The 23,183-nt window shown below is 38.3% G+C and overlaps 1 protein-coding gene across 1 annotated transcript in view; it reads left to right on the forward strand.

Moving 5' to 3' along the window:
• LOC115798481 (1-phosphatidylinositol 4,5-bisphosphate phosphodiesterase delta-3-A-like) overlaps positions 1 to 19,511 on the forward strand; it is a 40,280-nt gene extending 20,769 nt beyond the window's left edge. The window contains exons 12-16 of the mRNA XM_030755331.1: positions 9,281 to 9,397; positions 9,576 to 9,754; positions 9,979 to 10,114; positions 17,085 to 17,234; positions 17,350 to 19,511. Of these exons, the coding sequence (XP_030611191.1) occupies positions 9,281 to 9,397; positions 9,576 to 9,754; positions 9,979 to 10,114; positions 17,085 to 17,234; positions 17,350 to 17,495 (728 nt within the window). The 3' untranslated portion in view covers positions 17,496 to 19,511. The remainder of the gene's footprint in view (positions 1 to 9,280; positions 9,398 to 9,575; positions 9,755 to 9,978; positions 10,115 to 17,084; positions 17,235 to 17,349) is intronic.
• The last annotated feature ends 3,672 nt before the right edge of the window (positions 19,512 to 23,183 follow it).

The following is a 23,183-nucleotide window of genomic DNA, read 5'->3' on the forward strand; positions in this document are numbered from 1 at the left end:
ACTTGACTTTTTAAAAAATAAAAGGAAATGGCATATACAGTACTGTGCAAAAGCACTGAGCCACCCCTCATTTCTTTTTATTTTGCTAGCAAAATGGTAAATAGGTGCATCAATTTATTGAAACATGCAAACCAATGACTGTATAAAAGATGGATGACCCGGCCTGCTCAGCTTGACCATGAGTCCATCCCCCTGTATTTTTTTATGTAGCACTGCTACTCCACTTTTAATCATCTCTATCTGTATTTTTACTATAACCGATGGCTTGTTAAATTACAGTGAAAACAACCATGGTCTACAGTGGCTTGCAAAAGTATTCATACCCCTTGAACTTTTCCATATTTTGTCACATTATAACCACAAACATGAATATATTTCACTGGAATTTAATGTGAAAGATCAACACAAAGTGGTATACAATTGTGAAGTGGAAAGGAAATTATACATTATTCAAAAGACTTTTAACAAATAAAAACTGAAAAGTATTCAGCCCCCCTGAGTCAATACTTTGTGGAACCACCTTTTGCTGCAATTACAGCTGCAAGTCTTTTAGGGTATGTCTCCACCAGCTTTGTACATCTAGTGACTGAAACTTTTGCCCATTCTTCTTTGCAAAACAGCTCTCAAACTCAGTCAGATTAGATGGAGAGTGTTTGTGAACAGCAGTTTTCAGATCTTGCCACAAATTCTCGATTGGGTTTAGGTCTGGACTTTGGCTGTTCTAACACATGAATATGGTTTGTTTTAAACCATTCCATTGTAGCCCTGGCTTTGGCCCAGTTTGCCATACAGGGATTATGTCTAATCCTGGACTAAATACTTTTTCCTATTATGGTCTTCATTGACTTTTTCCTTTTAGTCTAGGACCATGCTTAATCCATGACTGGGAAACCGGCTGTTTATGTTTAGGGTCGTTGTCCTGCTGGAAGGTGAACCTCCTCCCCAGTCTCAAGTCTTTTGCAGACTCCAACAGGTTTTCTTCCAAGATTGCCCTGTATTTGGCTCCATCTATCTTCCCATCAACTCTGACCAGCTTCCCTGTCCCTGCTGAAGAGAAGCAGCCCCAGAGCATGATGCTGCCACCACCATATTTGACAGTGGGGATGGTGTGTTCAGAGTGATGTGTAGTGTTAATTCTCCGCCACACATAGCATTTTGCATTTTGGCCAAAAATTAAATTTTGGTCTCATCTGACCAAAGCACCTTGTTCCACATGTTTGCTGTGTCTCCAACATGGCTTCTGGCAAACTGCAAACGGGACTTTTTATGGTTTTCTTTTAACAATAGCTTTCTTCTTGCCACTCTTCCATAAAGACCACATTTGTGCAGTGCACGACTAATAGTTGTCCTGTGGACAGATTCCCCCACCTGAGCTGTGGATCTCTGCATTTCGTCCAGAGTCACCATTGGCCTCTTGGCTGCATCTCTGATCAGTGCCCTCCTTGTTCTGCCTGTAAGTTTAGGTGGACGGCCTTGTCTTGGTAGGTTTACAGTTATGCCATACTCTTTCCATTTCCAGATAATGGATTGAACAGTGCTCCGTGAGATGTTCAAAGCTTGGGAAATCTTTTTATAGCCTAAGCCTGCTTTAAACTTCTCCACAACCTTATTCCTGACCTGTCTGGTGTGTTCTTTGGACTTCATGATGCTGTTTACTCCCCAGTATTCTCTTAACCAACCTCTGAGGCCATCACGGAGCAGCTGTATTTGTACTGAGATTAGATTACATCGTTCAAAGGACCTGGCCCACATCCTTCGCAGCCCACAAAGACCGCAAAGGCCAGAAGTTAGCAGCTAGCTATCATATCAGTGTCGCCTGCCCTCACCTCTGTGTAGCTCATGTCGCCTAGCAGTGTGAGTGCGAAGCACAGCTGTGGAAAAGCAGATGGTTAAACAGAGAATGAACTTTTGCTCCTTTTTGTGGTTTAATTTTAATTCTTTTATTCAAAATAAGCTGTTAAAACAAGCATAACACATTTCAACATCAAGGAATACAGCTGAGTGAATGATTAATTTCCAACTATATTAAGTGAGACATTACTGTAATGATGACTAAAACTATCCAGTTATGATGCTAACTTTAATTTCAGGAGTTTGCTTATCACAGGAGCACTTCCACCCTTCGTTGGTCTGTGTAGTAGACTGGTGGGAAAATAAACAAAATTTTGAAGTTTAAGCTTATGTATATTGATTCATTCATCAACCAAATTTAAATTAATATTTCTTATGTTACATATTGAAATGTGATTAAAATGCAATTAATTTCAATTAATTAATTACAAAGCTTCTTATTAATTTGATTTTTTTTTAATCGAGTCCTACCCCTAATAATTTTCTTTCCACTTTACAATTGTATACCACTTTGTGGTGGTCTTTCACATTAAATTCCAGTGAAATATATTTATGTTTGTGGTTGTAATGTGACAAAATATGGAAATGTTCAAGGGGTATGAATACTTTTGCAAGCCACTGTATATTTAAATAAGACCCATCACTAATTTTCTTCCACCATTAATGAAAATATAAAATACTTTTAGAAGTCTCAAAAAAATTCTTGCTACTGCTGCAGATGTTTGGTGAAAGCTCAGATGAAAGTGCGTTCTTAATATTGTCTTTGGTTGTTCTGGACTTTCCACTCAGTCTCCAAAGAGTGTGGTAGAGCATACAGTGTTCATGCTTCAGCACCACTTCTTTGAGAGCATCTGTTTCCTGATTCCAGTACTCGCCATTCTCATTTTCTGATGGACTTCTCGATTCAGTAGCTTTTGTGATCAACTAATGTTTCAACTAAATCAAGGCATTCATCCGAAATCCATGGCTGAGATTGGCATTAAGTAGGCAGGTACAGAGGCTTGACACATTCCAGAATTGCTTCAGAGAGTCACTGTTCCTCTTCCTCCACATTGCCAGATACAGCCAGCGAAGCAAATCAGTTTGACAGGGCAAGCTGGAGTTTCTCCCGGCAGTCAGTGTCCTTTAGCTGTCCAGTTAGGCTTTGGCATGCTGCAGCTTGCCTTACAGTTTGGTTCAGACAAAATAGTGATTGAAGCCACAGTCACAGATGTCTTTGAGTGAAGACCAAAACTGGGTATTGATCAAAACATTGTCCAACATTGCTGAGTCCTTTGTGGCCAGATCACCCCATGTGGAATGATGCTTTATGGGTGTCCCGTTCTTGTTTCTCAGCCCAATCTGTCCACACTAATGTGGTTGTTAATTTGCCAGCCATGATGATAACCTCTATTTTTGGGATCAACACTAGTGTGTGTTGGAGCAGGTTTTTGAAGTCACCCTTTGCTTGGTTGGAGCTAGCCTCAGCTGGTGCATGAATGGAAACTACAGTATATGGGTCTTAACCAGTAATGCTGAGCACTACCAGATGGTTCTAGATTGGTTGAAAAGCCACAACACTACTCATGGCCTGAGCATCCATCATGAATCTGACTCCTGCTTCTTGTTTCTCACCATCGGAGTAGAAGAATGTCATTGTTGAATTAATGGCAGGTAGTTGTATGGTTATGTTTCCAGATCAAGAGAGCCGAAGTTCAGATAATGCCACAGTTGTTGCATTTGGTAAGTTAGGAGGCAATGATAAATTTCTGGCCAAACATATGATTAAATAGACACCTACTAGAATACAGGCTGACAACACGGGGAAGACAGACACAAGACAAGGAAGGGACACTGAGGGAAAACACAGGGAGAACTAAACTCTAAAGCTATGGGAGAGGGAACCTAAACACCTCAAAAAGAAACAATGGGAAGGGAAACAAAATTCAAAAAGGCCAAGACACAGGGACAAAACAGACACAAGGACACAAATGAAGGGAAACCTCAATAACATACAAATAACTAAATACAGAACACCCAAACAAGAAACTAAACTGCAAGAAGAACTAAGAAACACAATGCAAAAAAGTTAAAAAAAAACTACAAAAAAGAACTAAACAATTGGGCCAATGGCCCAGAAGCATGACAACTTTGATTTCTGTTTTTGATGTAACAAGCTTCTTTTTGGGGCCAGTAGTTCACTTCTCAATGTGATCACCAATGCTTGATCATCAGCTGCCCCGGATGCAGCAGCACATAGTCCAGTACTTCACTTTTCACCAGTAGTCTGGATTTCCAATGCTAGTGCATCATTGCCCCAGATGAAGTAGTATGATCAAGTCATTCGAAATCAATAATATGCAGTTTCTTGCTTAATTCCCCCCAGTTGTCTGTTTCTGGTCACTCAGCAGGTGGTCGACCACCCTCCTGCTTTCACAGCCGGGCTTGGGACCAGCCACGGCAGAGTTCTTAGCACACTAGGTAGCTAAGGACATAAATTTAAATATTAGCCTACAAAACACATATTAAGCTTACTAAAAAAAGTACAAAAATGTCTCAGGTCAGGTAGTCCATTTTACTGTACCTCATGTTGTCAGTTTGAAAAGCAAACACTGTTATCTTCTGTCTGTGTCCCTGCTCTTATGCAATTCCCAAATAGAGATATGCAAGTTTCTCCATGACTGCAACTGTCAATCAAAGCTTTGAATCATGATCTTACACCATAATTTTACAGCATCTAATTAGTAATACAATTCAAACTTATGATGAAAGTGATCCAATGAACCCAAAACAGCGAGATAAGAACTACACAAAATGGCAGAAGGCATATATTGAAAACATTTGTCTGAGGTTGATTTTTATTTTATTTTGACCCCAGTCCTGTCCACTTAAATAGTGGGGCCAAAGTTTATTATCTATAGTGTAACCAGATACCAGGAGATGATAGAGATATTTTGGCATCCAAAGTTCTTCTTTGGATGTTGGCTGCCTTTTTTTCTGTTCTTTGTCAAGATAATCCGATGTGTCTTTCAAGTCAAGATGGTGCCGGTGTGTGTGGCTAGCCGTCTGTCACTGTCATGCTTGTTTATTTTTCTGCTGTTTGTGGTTCTCTGCACTAAAGGGATCATGCCGATGCTGGTTTAGGATCGCCAAACACTTTTGGATCGACGGCCACCTATTGGAAATTTAGTTATCTGTGATCGTGGTGGACAGTATTCATTGCCTCCATTCCTGACACAGGTTCTAACTTACCTGTGTTGAGCTTCGGCTCTGCCCTCTCGGCGGTGGCATCGCCGTGGTAGACGCGCAGGATGGGTGATAAAGGTGAAGATTTCTCAACCGCGACTTTCGAATGTTTTCTGGGGAAAGTATGGATTGTCTCCACACTGCTTTGTGTCCCGGCGCTTCCTGGATCCCATTGATGCCTGCTTGGTACCTGTGGTTGGCCTGGGCACCTCGACCCCGCCGCCTGTATTTGCCTCAGCTCCACTGTCGCGGAGTGAATTTTCGGAACTTGAGGCCAGTGCACCGTGGTCCAGCTGAAGTTCAGGCCCTGGTTCTAGTTCCTGTCAGATTTGGCCTTGTTAATGCCAGATCACTGGTAAATAAGAGTTTTATCCTTTGGGATTTTTTCAGCTTCCATGCGCTGGATTTCCTCTGTGTGACTGAGACATGGCTGAGCACTGATGAGACCAGTGCTCTGTCTGAACTCTTACCAGCTGATTGTTGCTATTTTAACTCCCCTAGGACTTCGACGAGAGGAGGTGGCACAGCGGCTGTTTATAAAAAGGACTATAAATGTAAGCAGTGTTTTTTATCGACTTCATTCTCCAGCTTTGAATTGACTCTATTTGAAGTGGGTCGCTCTAACCCGGTACTGTGTGCTGTCATCTACCGACCCCCCAAATACAATAAGGACTTCATAACCGAGTTCTCTGACTTTTTAGCTGGAATCATGCATAATTATGATCTTGTCCTTATTATTGGAGATTTTAATATCCATGTGTGTTGTCCTGATAAACCATTGGTGAAGGAATTTTTAAATCTTATTGACTCTTTAAATTTGGTGCAATATGTATCTGGTCCTACACACGAAATTGGACACACACTGGATCTTGTTCTCTCTTATGATCTTCCTGTGTTAAACCAGGAGATTTGCAACACTGCCTTTTCCGATCACATGCCTGTGTTATTTGAAGTTGGGTTGTCTCATACTACAGTCAAAACTTGCGCCCCTGTGCGGCTTTGTCGGATCTTCAGCCCTTCCACTGCTGATCAATTCTCTGCTATTTTTGACCAGTTCTATACTCCTCCTGATTCTATTTCCTCTGATCCTGAGAAGCTCAGTGTCTGGTTTAATTCTTCCTGTCAAACCATCTTGGACTCTGTGGCTCCACTAAAATCTAAACAGTCCAAAGCTATATCTGAGCCCTGGTTCAATGATAGAACTCGTACAGTCAGACGGGAGTGTCGCAGAGTTGAACGCAAGTGGAAGAAAGACAGGCTGCAGGTGTCACGTCAAATCGTAAAGGCCTGTTGGCGCTATTATCAAAACACTGTTAAAGAGGCTTAAAGAGAATACTTGTCGAATATCATTGCATCCAACTCCCATAACCCACGCCTGTTATTTAAAACTATCAACTCTGTCCTGAATGTTTCACAGTCTGCCTGTTTTGAATCCTCTTCTAATATGTGCAATAAGTTTTTACACTTTTTTATTGATAGGGTTGCCACTATAAGGGCCCTCATCCCAGCCCCTGTCTCTGACCCTTCTGCCTCTGTCCCATGTTCTGCTGTTTTTAACCAGTTTGAGCCTATGACTCTGGCATTCTTAGAGGATGTGGTTCATCATATTAAGCCCTCAGGTTCTCCCTGTGATGTTGCTCCTCCTCGATTTCTTAAAGAGGTTTTTCCTAATATAGGACAAGCAGTCCTTGCCATCATTAATAGCAGTTTGTCTTCCGGTGTGGTCCCTGTAAACTTTAAACATTCTATCGTGCAACCTTTAATTAAGAAATCTGGCCTTTATCAATCTGTACTTGCTAACTTTAGGTCCATCTCTAAGCTGCCTTTTATTTCGAAAATTTTAGAGAAGATTGTTTACACTCAGTTGAAATCTTTTTTGGAAAACCATGATATTTTGGAGGTTTTCCAATCTGGATTTAAAGCCCTCCATAGTACAGAATCAGCATTGTTAAGGGTCTTTAATGATATTCTCCTGGCATCTGATTCTGTTGACTATGTAGTTCTTGTTCTGCTTGATTTAAGTGCGGCTTTTGATACAGTTGACCATGATATTTTAATATCCCGTTTACAGTATCTTGTGGGTATTCGCGGCACTGCTCTGGAATGGTTTAAATCTTATTTAGCAGACAGAACTATCTCAGTTAGCTTTGCTGGCTCTGATTCCTCCTCTGCCCCCCTTTTATGCGGGGTTCCACAGGGCTCAATTTTGGGGCCTTGGCTTTTTTCACTTTATCTGCTTCCACTGGGATCCATTCTTAGAAAACATGGAATCTCCTTTCACTGCTATGCTGATGATAGCCAAATCTATGTGCCATTAAAGAAGAAGGATGGATTCCAAATGAAATCTCTTCTTGCATGTCTTGATGACATTAAAGCTTGGATGGCCCTAAATTTTCTACATTTTAATGAAAAGAAGACTGAAGTGTTGGTGCTTAGACCCAGTAGCTCTTGTGAGTCTCCGGCCCAGGTTGACTTGGGCCCTTTGGCCTCATATGTTAAGCCCATAATTACAAATCTGGGCTTTATAATGGACAGTGATTTTTAATTGGATAGTCAAATCAGTGCAGTAGTGAAGTCTAGCTTCTTTCACTTAAGGCAACTGACAAAGGTAAAACCTATCCTTTCTAGAAACAGTGATACATGCCTTTATTACATCTCGGCTTGATTACTGTAACGCACTTTATGTTGGAGTCAGCCAGTCTTCTCTTTCACGTCTCGAGTTGGTTCAAAATGCCGCTGCACGTCTCCTGACTGGAACACATAGAAGACAGCATATTACACCTGTCCTGGCTTCACTCCACTGGTTGCCTGTGCACTTTAGAATCCATTTTAAGGTCCTTGTATTTGTTTTTAAATCCTTAAATGGCCTTGCTCCACCTTACCTTTCTGAACTGTTTTGTCCCTACACTCCTGTAGGGACACTCCAGATCTCAGGTCATCTGATCAGATGCTCTTACTTATACAGAGATCTAAGCGGAAGTTCAGAGGGGACCGAGCTTTTTCCATTATTGCCCCTAAGTTGTGGAATGAATTGCCTTTGCACATTAGACAATCGCCTTCACTGTCTATTTTTGAAACTCATCTTAAAACTTATTTATACTCTCTGGCCTTCAACCCAGCATGAGACGTTGATCTTATCTATTTGAATGTTTTACATTCTTTGATTATTTATTTATTTATTTTTAATTGTTTGCTTTCTTCTCTTAATATTTTTATTTATTTGGTGTACAGCACTTTGTATTTGCTGTGGCTTTTTTTTTAAGTGCTTGATAAATAAAGCTTGATGATGATGATGATGATGATAATCCCACACTCCCAATTTTGAGTCCCAGGCTCTGGTTAGGTCAGTCCATGACCGATAGTGTTCTATTGCATATTTTTTCTGCCCAGGTATGCTTTCACTGCATTGGCAGTGTGTTTAGGATCATTGTCTTGCTGAAAAAAATGAAACTTTTGCCAATCAGAAGCTTTCCAAATGCTAAATGGTTCCACATGGTGGACAGTGCTACTTAAAACCCGATAGTACTTTTCTGTGTTCATAATTCCATCAATTTTGAGAAGCTCTACAGCACTGCTGGTCAAAATGTATCTCAAAACCATAGCCACAGATGCCTGTAGACATTGTTGTACCTGTCTCCTGACTGGCAGAGTCTGTCATTTTTTGTATAGATTCAACTCAATAAATGGGGACAAATTATGTGTTTTTGTGACAGGCTGCTAGTAGCAATACAACACAAAGTTTCTAAAGATGCAATTTAAAATAGTTTTTTCTTTTGCTAAGTTGTCTGTTATGGGTAGGCACATAACACATAATTAGGTATTTTTTAATGCTTGAATGATTCATAAGTCCATGTTAAGTGACTTAATAAAGAAAAACAGAATTCTTCTAAAAATGGTGGAATGACTGGACTGAAAATCAATGTTCAGAAAAAACTTTGAAAGACCTTCAGAAAGTTTGATCTACTGCTCAGGACCAATTAAAATATTACAAGAACATTGGCCACCTTGAAAGCAACATGTATAAACATAGACTTTTGCACAGTACTGTATGCTGCAGTCTAAAAGCAGAAGTACATGCAAACCTATAACTAGAATTTGGATAGAGAAAATAATGTTTATTATATCATATTTAGGACCTCAAGGACAAAACAAAAGGTTTTTATTTTGCTAGAATTGTTGAACTTTCCTTGTTCTGTTGATCTAGGGATGCATTTTGTCCGTCACAACAGTCACCAGCTTAGTAGGATCTACCCCTCAGGCCAGCGCCTCCATTCCTCCAATTATAACCCCCAGGAGATGTGGAATGGAGGCTGTCAAATTGGTGAGAGCATTTTTTTTAATATGTTATACTATGTGTATGAGAAACAAGCAAAACTAGTAAAGAACTGTCACTCTGTGCTCCCACACTCCCACACTCCCACACTCCATCCTCCAGTGGGTAGCATAATGGATATCAGTAGGCCCACATGCTCCTCACACTGCTGTTTTGGTTTTTCCAGTTGCTCTGAACTTCCAGACACCTGGTGAGCAGATGGATTTGAACCAAGGCAGGTTCTCGCAGAATGGTGGGTGTGGGTACATCCTGAAGCCTGCCTTCATGTGTGAGTCTGACAGTACCTTCAACCCTGAGAATGTGGGAGGAGGCCCTGGCCACAGACCTGTCATGCTCACTGTTCGGGTAAGATGGAAAATAAATCTGTCTTGGCGTATTTTAGGCTTGGTGACCTGATGTTTCTTGTGGTGTTTTAGTGTTTTAATTGACTCCATCTTGATTCTAAACACAACACATAAAGGAAATCTGCCCATATACTCTACTGTAGATCTGTTGCTCTATAATGATCAAATAAATAAATCAAAATAAATAATTATATCAAGATATATCCTGCTGTGTTATTATTTCAGGTCATTTCAGCTCAGCAGTTGCCTAAACCAGAATGGGACAAGCCCAGTTCCATTGTGGACCCTCAAGTGTGGGTGGAAATCCACGGCGCTCCTATTGACAACAATAAGAAGAAAACGCATCATGTTGACAACAATGGTATTTGTGTGTGTGTGTGTATATATATATATATATATATATATATATCCATCCATTCGCTTCCGCTTATCCTTATATATATATATATATATATATATATATATATATATATATATATATATATATATATATATATATATATTAGGGGTGGGACTCGATTAAAAAAAATAAATCAAATTAATTACAAGCTTTGTAATTAATTAATCGAAATTAATCGCATTTCAATATTTAACATGATAAATATTAATTTAAGTTTAGTTGATGAATGAATCAATATACATAATATACATTCAGCATCATAACTGGATAGTTTTATTCAACATTAATGTCTCACTTGTTATAGTTGGAAATTAATCATTCTCTCAGCTGTATTCCTTGATGTTGAAATGTGTTATGCTTGTTTTAACAGCTTATTTTGAATTAAAGACTTAAAATTAAACCACAAAAAGGAGAAAAAGTTCGTTCTCCGTTTAACAGCTGCTTTTACACAGCTGTGCTTCACACTCACGGTTGCTAGGCGACATGAGCTACGCAGAGGTGACGGCAGCTGATATGAAGGCTAGCTGCTCACTTCCGGCCTTTGTGGGCTGCGAAAGACGTGGGCCGAGTCCTTCGCAAGGATGCAGCCCCTAATTTGGACATTGTGCGTCGATATAATCTGTATGCCTGGAACTCGTGCACTGAGAAACGTTCCACGGTGCAAAGTGTGATTAAAATGCGTTAAAAATTTTAACGCGTTAATTTCCCTGTAATTAATTAATCGAAATTAACGCGTTAAAGTCCCAGCCCTAATATATATATATATATATATATATATATATGAAAATAATGGTGATAACAGTAATATAGTACAAATGATACAACAATAGTGAAGTACAAAGATAGTTTAACACATTTACACTTTATGAGCGCTGATATGTATGCATGGATTTTTTTCCCTTCTAAGATCAATCCCCATCTGTACCACACACCAGGAATACAAAAAATATAGTTACATTAGGTTTTGATTTTTGTAGTATGGCTCATAACTAATTGAACCATTGAATGTCTAATCAATACTTTGACATATGGTAGTCTCCGATATAAACTGAAGCTACATCACTACTACTACTACGTTGCAACTTCTATTTTAAAACATTTTGTTGCAGCTTTGACCAACAACAACACACAGTGTTATGCTACAAAGTAAAATACTTAAGACCATGATAGTAAAATCAAACTAGATGTGTTTTTGCATGTTTACATATAGACAGCCTTCATGTCTGTGGGTGAAAAAGCCTGGTTGTAGGATGCAGCACACTTTCTGCGAGCTGATTTGTAAACAAGGTTGGTGAGACAGATACATTAACATGATATGATCATGTCTTATATCATTTGGTAACAAATAAACTGTGTAAGGATAACAAAATTTTTGATGAAGCAGGGAAAAGGATTTAACACATATTGTTTTATGACATACAGCTGTTAACTGAGAACATCGGTAGGGACTGCTTTACAATGGAGATAATACATCTTTGTTGTAGCACGATGTATTTTATGGCATACATGTGATGGTTAGGTGAGAATGTCGCTAGTGACAGCATTACATGGGATATAATGCATTTTTAGCAGACACATGTTTTAACACCAAGTGTTAATTCATATACATAGGATATGAAATAAAATACACATACAATGTACTTTGACCCTAGGAAAGATGGTCAAAGTACATTGTATGTGTATTTTATTTCATATTAACTAACTATATGCTATGTTTTCAAAACAAAAACAAACAAACAGGGACGCAAGGGATATGATGTTATAACTGTGCGATTAGGTATTGCACTAGTGTTAGGCCACATCTTCTGTTAAAAAGGATTGTAGACTCAACGATTTAAGGATGTAACGCGCCTTCTGTGATCTAAGAATATTGTAAACATGGCTGGTGATGCATGCAAACGCTTTATTACAATAAAGCAAATGCTTTAACACAGTTTTGGTATCAGCAAAAACTGTGTAACGATAACATGGTTTTTTGATGAACAAAGGATTGGCTTTGACAGAAAGTGTTTATGACATGCAACTGTTGGTTAGCTGAGAACAAAAGTAGTAACACATATGGGAGATAACACTTCTTTGATGAAGCAATGAAAGGAATAATAGTATAAACATCTGACGGCTAGTTAACACACCTTATTTCAGGGTTATATGGGTCAGATAGCCGTGGGGTGGAGGCAAAGGTAACTTACTTAGTGCTAAAGGTTCATTGGGCATAAAGCCTCGTTATTACAGCTAGATGGCTTTAAACATTAAACTAGTACCTTCAGAGGGTACGGCTGTGTCTTTATTAGTGCTTGAATTACTGTAGATGCTAAAGTCAGAGAGTGAATCGTTGTCTTGGTGTTTGTAATAAATTAATTTTATTATTATTTGGTGTAATAAAACATAATACCCAGACTATGTCTATATCTAGCCCTATTTTCCATTTTGGACTATAAACAAGTACTGTATCATCATGCCAGATTTTGGGTAAACTTGTCCAGACCCTTGAGTTTCATTTTACTTTTTTTTTTGTCCTGTGAGATCGTTTAGCACATACACAAGACGGAAAACTTCTCCCTAAACGCTGTTTTATGTTAACGTTTTGTTCATACCAACATTTTCTGAAGAATATTCCCACATATCCACCAAATCACCCCGATATTGTTTGTTAATTCCCCTCACCAAAAACTCTTTGAAAGTTTACACTCGTGGGTTTATGGAGGGCATATGTGTCATCTGACTTTAAATATTGTAATTTGTAGCGCACAAGTGTGATTCTCACACAGGCAAAGTTACAAGAAATATTAACTTATATTAGCTTATGGTTCTTCATACAGGTGTATAAAAAAAAATTAAAACAGTTCACTATGACACTCAGTTAGAGAAGCTACATCATGAAAATGGTGGATACTTCATTAAAGGAAATGTATGCTCTTACTATGTGTCTCTAAGGACTTATATTAGCTAGTGGACCTCATCTGAGAGCAGATTCCTTTGGTCTTTTTGTCTTTGTGGCTGGAAATTAGTGGCAGATATTGTTTTAAGAATGCAGTGTCTCAGATGTGTTAACAGAAATATAGGAGAGCTGTAAGAACTCTTGAGAAACTCCTTTTTTCCCCCCTTAGATAGGAAGATACACACCCTGCTGCTTTAACCACAGTTTTGCTTGGACATAGCATGTAAGCATTGTTTTGAATGAAAAGCTGATTAAATATATTTTTGAAGAGACACAGGCCCCACTAGTAGGATGTGATGGGGGGCAACTGCAAACATACCTAATTTGTAACATTCAAGTGTGAGTCACACACAGACAAAGTTACAAGAAATATTTACTTATATCAACCTTGGATATTCATAAGGGAAATATATCTAAATTAAAGCAGCTGATCTAAACGTTGCACATGCTAGTTCACTATGACACTCAGAGAAGCTACATCATGAATATGGTGGCAATGCTTGATCAAAAAACTATGTACTGTATGGTAAATGGACTAGTTCTTATATAGCGCTTTTCTACTCAGTCAGAGCACTCAAAGCGCTTATACAACACGTTTTTTACATTTACCCATGCACACCCATTCATACAAGCACTTCATGTTAACTAAGCTAAGTGCTTTTTTTTTTTAATTTTATAACATCCGCACACATTCACACTCCGACGGAACGGTCGGAGAGCAACTTGGGGTTAAGTATCTTGCCCAAGGATACATTGGCATGTAGCCTGGAGTAGCCAGGAATCGAACCCCTGACCTTCCGATCAGTAGGTGACCTGCTCTACCTACTGAGCTACAGTATGTTTTTCTGCATGTGATGGAGAGAATTTGGCATCTTTTAATACCTTTAACAAATGTATCTGTGTGTGTGTAGCCACATTTGGTCTCAGTGGAAATACATTTTTGATGATTTAATGAAAGGATTTCACATGACGTGTTTTATGACATACACATGATGGTTAGCTGAGAACATCGACAGTAAGTGCATTACAGTGGAGAAAATACATCTTTGATGTAACATATTGTACAGTATTTTATGGCATGCAAATGATGGTTAGCTGAGAACATCTCTAGTGACAGCATTACACTGGATATAATGCGTCTTTTTTTTATTGTAGCAGACACATTTTAACACCTAGTGTTTATGACTGGTGGTGTGTCTCTGTGAACTTTCATAAGACCACATGCCTTCTATCCCACACACAGTTCTTATACTTAGAAATAAAATACACGTACAATGTACTTTGATCTTTACTAGGGTAAATAACACTGCTAGGTATATGCTATGTTTTCAAAAACAAAAAAACAACATGGTCACAGGGATATAACATATCTGTGAGTTCGGCGATTACATCATTTTATTTTAAAACTAATGTAGACTCAACAAGCACTGTTACAGTACAAAACTAATTGCAGTTTTGAGTAATTAAATATATGCTATCTGTATGTGCTTGATTGAAAAGTGCATTATATTACTACTTCCCTGTGCCTGACACCAGACATGAGCTTTGCTTTTTTCTTGGGATGACTGGCTATCATCATGGTTTCCATAAAAATTTTGCAGATGTAGTTGTTCCTTATAAAAACTGAAGTTTACCTAGATGGCACAGCACGTTCACACACTTGGCCTGAGCACATCCAAATACTCAAAAACATTTCTGAGATGTTGAAGGAAGCATTCCACGCCTTAAATCTGGCCAAATGTGACTTTGGTAAAGCTACAGTGACTTAGGAAATGGTAGGTCAGGGTCAGATGCGCCCACTATCATGGACCAAACAGCCAGGGCATACTAGTTTGATCTTGTGTCAAAGCAATGTTTGTTCACCTGCGTGTCAAAAATCTAGTAACTGAGAATTACTGGTTGAGCTCTGGTTTGGTTACCGGAGCACAGACTCCCTTTTAACTTTGTTGTTTCCTTCCGGTCTGCTAAATCTCTCCTCTGTAGCACACCTACTTCCTGCTCCTGATAATGAGACATTTTTAGGGGAAGAGCTTTGGTCTTCTTTCCCTAGTGAGATTGATTGTAGGGAAGAAGGGTGAAGCATACAGACAATTCAAAAACTCTGCTTTTGTATTATTTTCTATAGCAAGATTGATGTTAAAGTCTACTTGAATATAGCAATTTTTATTACAATTATTAAGTCTATTAAGAAGTTTTGCCAGGTTGTTTAAAAATAGATTTAGATCTGAATCTGGATGTCGATATATTACTCCAATAATTATGTTTTTTCCCATCTTTTATGTCCTGCTCGATAAACAATCAGAAAATCCATCATCTATGGATAAATCATCTCGAGCTGTTACAGTCATGTATATTGGCATATATGCAAACACCCCCACCTTGTCTACCAGTTCTATTTCTCTTGTACATAACATAGCCATCTAGGTTAAATGTGTCCAGATATGTTCTTTCATTTGCCCAGGTTTCAGTACATCCTGTAATATTGAAATTGTGGTCAAGACTAGCTAACAGAGAGAGTAACTCATCATGATGTTAAACTAGGCTTCTTCAATTAAATTCAGTTTTATTTATATAGCGCCAAATCACAACAAACTGTCGCCTCAAGGCGCTTTGTATTGTGGGTAAAGACCCTACAATAATACAGAGAAAACCCAACAGTCAAAACGACCTTATATTTATCTATTCATATTGAGGTGTAACAATGAGAATGGATAGTTTTTAATGCTGATAAGTTATAAGGTGTAATCCTCCTGCAGTTTATTTTTTCAAAGCAATGCTGTTCAAGTACTTCATTCGATTCAAATATCAAGTCATCATACCCCATAAAATGTAAAATTGTATATTCTGAAGTGTACATTCATTTCGTTCAGGTGGAGTACTCATGACTATATATGCAATACCAAAAGAGAATAAGGAGTACTTAGGGTGGACAATGAAACAACAACAATAATATGAAGACATAACTAATTTAAACAAATTAACTTAAGTGAAATCCAAAGTTAATTTTTTCAATCCAAAGTTAATTTTTCCTCTTTTCACCTCTTTTTACTCTGTTTATATCCCACTCTGCATTTAATCATTAGTTATTATTAATCTGTGGCTCTCTTCAACAGGATGTCTTTTGTCCTGTCTCCCTCCCCTCCCCTGGTTCTGCTGGAGGTTTCTTCCTGTTGAAAGGCAGTTTTTCCTTCCCACTGTCGCCAAGTGCTGCTTATAGGCGGTTGTTTTGACTGTTAGGTTTTCTCTGTAATTAATGAAGGGTCTTTACCTTACAATATAAAGCACCTTGAGACTACTGTTTGTTGTGATTTGGCGATTTTGATATAAATAAAATTGTTGAATGAATTGTTATAGGCTCAGGCTGCTGGTGGATTTCTTCTCGCCTACAATCGTTTTACTCTCCAAATATTTATATACAACTGCTGCATGTTATTAAAGATCTTTTTTTGAGTTTATTTAATAGAAAATGATACCGGACTCATAAATATACATTGATTAATGTGTAATTACATCTTTCAACAAATTGATGCATTGTCATAAGCGTAGTATGCCATAGCTGGAGGAGAAGAGGCGCAGGCATTTGCATGCTGTGGGGGTAAAGTTTAATTTGTGTCAGCACCTTTAGACTCATCATATGAAGGATCATACCTGAGAAGGGGTCTCCTTCACCAAAGAAGCAAAAATACAAAGGAAAGAGACAGCAGGACCAGCACCTGGATAATATGTCATCTCTTCATCCTCACCTCAGCACTCATCTCCTGAATTTAAGTCAGGACACTAACATACAAAAACGTGCATAAAACGTTCACTGTTCACTGACACTTGTTTTCAGAAGTAGTCTTGAGCTATGCACTGATTGCTATTAGAGAATCATGCTAGGTTGTAATAATAAATGGATTCCTCAGTTTATTATCAGACAAAAAAGGATGGGAACACCATCACTTTACAAATTGTATAAATTAGTGTGCAAACTTGTTGTTTTCTTTGTTTCAGGCTTTAATCCACGGTGGGACTGCACATTTAATTTTACTGTCCATGTCCCTGATTTGGCTCTGGTGCGTTTTTTGGTGGAGGATCATGACTATACCTCAAGAAATGACTTCCTTGGACAATACACTCTCCCTTTCACCAGTGTCCGCACAGGTATGTGTCCCAATGGTAGGGTTAATATGGAGGGTTGAACCGGTGACTGGTTTAATTCGTCAACACAGTATAAATAACTATATACTCTACTCATCTTCAACCCCTACCTCTGCAGGTTATCGTCATATACGACTGCTCAAGATGGATGGTTCAAGCCTTTCACCTGCATCGATCTTTATACATGTTAAGGTCACTTCCTGTCAGAGTTTTTCTAAAGTTTCAGCTAAATCACCGACACACTCTCCAACCAAGAAAACCTAATCCCATTTCTTCCACACAGCCACGTGAACATTCTGTGGTAGCTGATGGGACAAAAGTCAGTGGTTACAGCCTTTTCTTACAGATATTGCTGCAGTATCTAAAGCTGATCAGCATTTTTAAATGACAGGACTGTGTGTAGCAAATCTAACAAGTATTTCAGACTTGTTAAGACAGAAACAGTGTTGTGCTATGCTTAAAGTTAAGTACATAATGATACAGATGTTGTGATGGTGGTTGGTCAGATAACTACTCGCCAAGCCTAGTCACTCTTATTGGATAACCTCAAGTTATAATTCCCTGTTATTACAAGGTACTCAAGCTAAGCTAAGGACTACAAACAGAATACTGTATTAATTTATCAATCATGACCCAAAGTTTGTTGCTAGATTTTGTACCTTTTTTATATGACTTCCATGTAACCCAAACCAATGTTAGTTCCAAGTCTGTTGCACAAAGGACTTTTTAAAATTCATATTAGTCAACTTAAGTGTTTATTTTATCTGAATCATTTAAAAAATGCCTCATTCACAGAAAGCTTCCCAAGTACTTTAACCTCTTAACATCCACTATGTCATCAGTGAACCACTTAGAAGAAGGATTGTGGTCAGAGCCTGTTAAATACAAAATTGAATTTAAAATCCTTCTTCTTAAATATAACGCCTTGAATAAGTTGGCTAAGTTTGGCTGATCACGGGTTGAACACAAAATCTGCTTGCATCACCACAATCAATCTCAGGGTTCCCAGACCTGTCGAATCCCACTTCAACACATGACTATATTGAGTTATCTACATCTAAGTCACCTATCTTCAATGCAGGGAAAAGCGAATAAAGCTAATGTTATCCCAGCTGTCATAGGACAAGAGGACAGGTACACCCTTGACAACTCGCCAGTCTGTCGCAGGGCTAACACAGAAAGACGCACAGCTGTTCGCGCTCACATTCACACCTATGGGCAATTTAGAATCACCAAATAACCTAACCCCACTAATTGCATGTCTTTGGACTGTAGAGAGAATCTACGCAGACACGGAGAATGTGCAAACTCCACACAGAAAGGCCCCTGGTTCAAACTCAGGACCTTCTTGCTGTGAGGCAAAAGTGCTAACCACCACGCCACTGTGTTACGATTCATATTCTGTTGTATTGATATTAGAATCTCATGAGGTTGATTTAGGTTGACAAAAAAATAGCTGATAGAAATATCAACCAAAAAGCTACTTTTTACTTCTACATTTTGAAGAACCTGTGCTTTTTCACTTTTAAATAAAGAAGTTGGATCAATTCTTCAACTTTTATACATAAGCATCTGCACTTTTACTTAAGTGACAAATGTGTGTACTTTTGCCACCTCTAGTTGGGGTTAGGTTACCTTTAACTCCAAGCTAAACAAGCATAGTTTCAGGAACTAGAAGATGTTACCTTTAAAATAAACTCTGTATGGTTTGGGTGTATCAAATAGGCAAAAATTCTATATAGAGGTGTAGATATGAATCTAACCCTAACCTGCTTAATCAGGTAACATAGTGGATGTTAAGACATTATTTTCTGAGACTTAAATGCACCATAAATTATCCTTTAATCATAATGGATACATTCAGTTGCTCTTTATTTCTGTGGGACCTACTGGTCATGAAGTAATCCATTGTAATGTGATTCTACTGTAAAAGACCATAGATCAGCATGCTCAATACATGATCCAAGATGTCGGCACCTCTCAAAGCCTGGTTGTGTCAGGGGTCTCTTCCTCTTCATAGGCAATTGAAATTCTTTGACCTTAGAATATAAAGCACCTTGAGGTGACTATTGTTGTATGGTTTTTTTTGAATAAAGAACACTGAGTTATCATGTTCTCTGTACAGTTGAATCACATAAAGGATAATTTCATAACCAAGAAGAGAAAGAACTAGAAGCACTCAGAGAGCGCAAACCTGCGCCAAGGCCATAGGGTCACTGACGCTGTAATACATGTATCTAAATACTGTGAAATAATCTTTCATCTTTCCCAGACAACAATAACTCCCTATCCCGCAATAGTGAAGAATCCTTAAAAAAATTCCTGGATCCAGATCGTGATCCGGATCACTGCCAAAATGTAATCACTTCTTCCTCTTGTCATTTCCAACCACTCCACAAAATTTCATGGAAATCCGTTCATATCTTTTGGAGTAATCCTGCTGACAAACAAACAGACAAACAAACCAACGCGACCGAAAACATAACCTCCTTAGCGGAGGTAATAATAATACTTTCAGTAGAATAGAATAAAATAGAATAGAATAAAATAGGTGTATTGTACCAGATATTAATGTATCTGTGATGAATTATTAGTTGTACTGTATTGTTTTATCCTTCTTTTAATTGTTTTACTTTTCTGACCCCAGTTTCCCATCCATCTAGGATCATGAGGTCTGGGTAATGAGATTTCATAAACAATCAGTCAAATGAGGTTTCTCCATAGAAAGAGGACAGTTTCTAATCTTTTGTGTTTCCAGGGGATGTCCAAGTATTGACACACTGGAAAGAATATGCATTTTTTTCTAGTTTGGGTAAAGACTTTGCAATTTTCCAGACGGAGGTGGAAAATGCTGCTAGACTAAATGTCTACCTTTCTTATCCTGCTGCCACCCTGACCTACGTTTCTCTGCAGTGGATCATCAGTATATACAATGCTGTGAAAAATTATTTGCCCCTTCCTAATTTATATATATATATATATATATATATATATATATATATATATAGTGGCTTGCAGAAGTATTCATACCCCTTTAACTTTTCCATATTTTGTCACATTACAACCACAAACATAAATATATTTCACTGGAATTTAATGTGAAAGACCAACACAAAGTGGTATACAATTGTGAAGTGGAAAGAAAATTATACATGATTCAAAACATTTTTTACAAATAAAAACCTGAAAAGTGCAGTGTGCCAAAGTATTCAGCCCTCTTTTCTCTGAGTGCAACCAATTGCATTCAGAAGTTACCTGATGACTGCTAATGACTAAAAAGAGTCCACCTGTGTGTAATCTAATCTCAATACAAATACAGCTGCTCCATGATGGCCTCAGAGGTTGGTTAAGAGATTATTGGGGAGTAAACGGCATCATGAAGTTCAAAGAACACAGCAGACAGGTCAGGAATAAGGTTGTGGAGAAGTGCAGGCTTAGGCTATAAAAAGATTTCCCAAGCTTTGAACATCTCACTGTTCAATCCATTATCTGGAAATGGAAAGAGTATGGCACAACTGTAAACCTACCAAGACAAGGCCGTCCACCTAAACTTACAGTCCGAACAAGGAGAGCACTGATCAGAGATGCAGCCAAGAGGCACATGGTGATCCACAGCTCAGGTGGGGGAATCTGTCCACAGGAAAACTATTAGTTGTGCACTGCACAAATGTGGTCTTTATGGAAGAGTGGCAAGAAGAAAGCCATTGTTAAAAGAAAACCATAAAAAGTCCCGTTTGTAGTTTGCCTGAAGCCATGTTGGGGACACAGCAAACATGTGGAACAAGGTGCTTTGGTCAGATGAGACCAAAATTGAACTTTTTGGCCAAAATGCAAAACACTGTGTGGCGGAGAATTAACACTGCACATCACTCTGAACACACCATCCCCACTGTCAAATATGGTGGTGTGGCAGCATCATGCTCTGGGGCTGCTTCTCTTCAGCAGGGACAGGGAAGTTGGTCAGAGTTGATGGGAAGATGGATGGAGCCAAATACAGGACAATCTTGGAAGAAAACCTGTTGGAGTCTGCAAAAAACTTGAGACTGGGGAGGAGGTTCACCTTCCAGCAGGACAACAACCCTAAACATAAAGCCAGGGCTACAATGGAATGGTTTCAAACATATTCATGTGTTAGAACGGCCCAGTAAAAGTCCAGACCTAAACCCAATCGAGAATTTGTGGCAAGATCTAAAAACTGCTGTTCACAGACGCTCTCCATCTAATCTGACTGAGCTTGAGCTGTTTTGCAAAGAAGAATGGGCAAAAATTTCAGTCATTAGATGTGCAAAGCTGGTGGAGACATACCCTAAAAGACTTGCAGCTGTAATTGCAGCAAAAGGTGGTTCCACAAAGTATTGACTCAGGGGGGCTCAATACTTTTGCACACTGCACTTTTCAGTTTTTTATTTGTAAAAAATGTTTTGAATCATGTATAATTTTCTTTCCATTTCACAATTGTGTACCACTTTGTGCTGGTCTTTTACATTAAATTCCAGTGAAATATATTTATGTTTGTGGTTGTAATGTGACAAAATGTGGAAAAAAAAGTTCCAGGGGTATGAATACTTTTGCAAGCCACTGTGTGGCATATATATATATATATACATATATATATATATATATATATATATATACATATATATATATATATATATATATATATATATATATATATATATATATATATATATATATATATATATATAATATGATCTGTAAATGCGCCAGAATTAGCCAAAAGGCTATTTTCATCTGATAAGGTTTTGTCCTTACTATATGCCATCTGGTGGTCATGATATTCCTTGGGAATGGAAAAGCGGTCTGGAGCAGAAATAGCTGAGATGGATGCATGGACAGTTGCTTGAGGCACAGCTGATTTTAGGAAGTTAGCGAGGCAATCTTAACTCCAAATCTCAATCCTCTCACCAGCCCAGTTGATATGCAGATTATTTTTCTCTAGCCAGAGATATCCTAGAATAGTGGTGTTAGGAGCAGCTTTTAAGAGTACTTAACACATATGCCAGATTTCATGGCTCCATTCCATGTGGTTCTGGAGTTCTGGAGTAGAGCCATCAGGAGTGGAGAAATCAGGAAGGGAGTAAATACCATTTCATGGCACTGTATATATTTAAACAGAGTTTCCTCAGTTAAGCAATCACAAAATGGTAATGTTCTCTAGATAGATTTGCTGGCTTACTATGAGCTTGTCCACATTGTTATGCCTCATGGTTCTCATGGTTGAAACTAGTTTTCTGTGTTACACTTACTTTGCCATTGTTGACTTTGTGTTCAAATGTGTTATATGACAGTTGTATTAATGATCCTGGAGACTGTGATATAAAGAATTTTTAATTTCTCTGTTAGACATTGTATGTTATAATGCTAAGAAAATGTTTCATACAGTGTTTTTCTTAGAGCCCAGCTAATTTATTGGCTGGCTAATATTAGCCATTTGCTGATCTATTGGTACTGACATTTATAACAGCTGATAAATGAAAGTTTCTAAAGTAAAGAAGAGAAGAGAAACACCCTCCAGCCATGTTAAGAGCATTGATGTTGCATATGTTGTCCAGCAGAGGGCAATCTGGAACTTCCGTGTTGGTAACATATGAACCAGTTGATCTGTGCAGAGTTGGGCCGAGTGTAAACAAGTAAATAAATAATTACACATCAACGTTAGGTAAATCTGTTTGTGTTTCATGTGTCTGAAAGATATACATTGGAATATCAGATTTATGAATCGGCAAATATCAGCATTGGTCTTCAAATACTATATCAATCAGGCTCTAGTTTTTCTTAAGTGTTCTTTCTTAAGGCTTTACAAGATTCTTGTTTTTTGGATTTACACATGGAAAAAAATAGTACAGAAGTGCCTATATGAAGATGAATTCATAGATTTTTTTATTTGAAAGAGTTTTTAGCACCTGGTAGAGGACAGACACTCAGTATTAT

This window comes from Archocentrus centrarchus, chromosome 19, assembly GCF_007364275.1.
Source record: "Archocentrus centrarchus isolate MPI-CPG fArcCen1 chromosome 19, fArcCen1, whole genome shotgun sequence".
In the NCBI taxonomy this organism is placed as follows: Eukaryota; Metazoa; Chordata; class Actinopteri; order Cichliformes; family Cichlidae; genus Archocentrus; species Archocentrus centrarchus.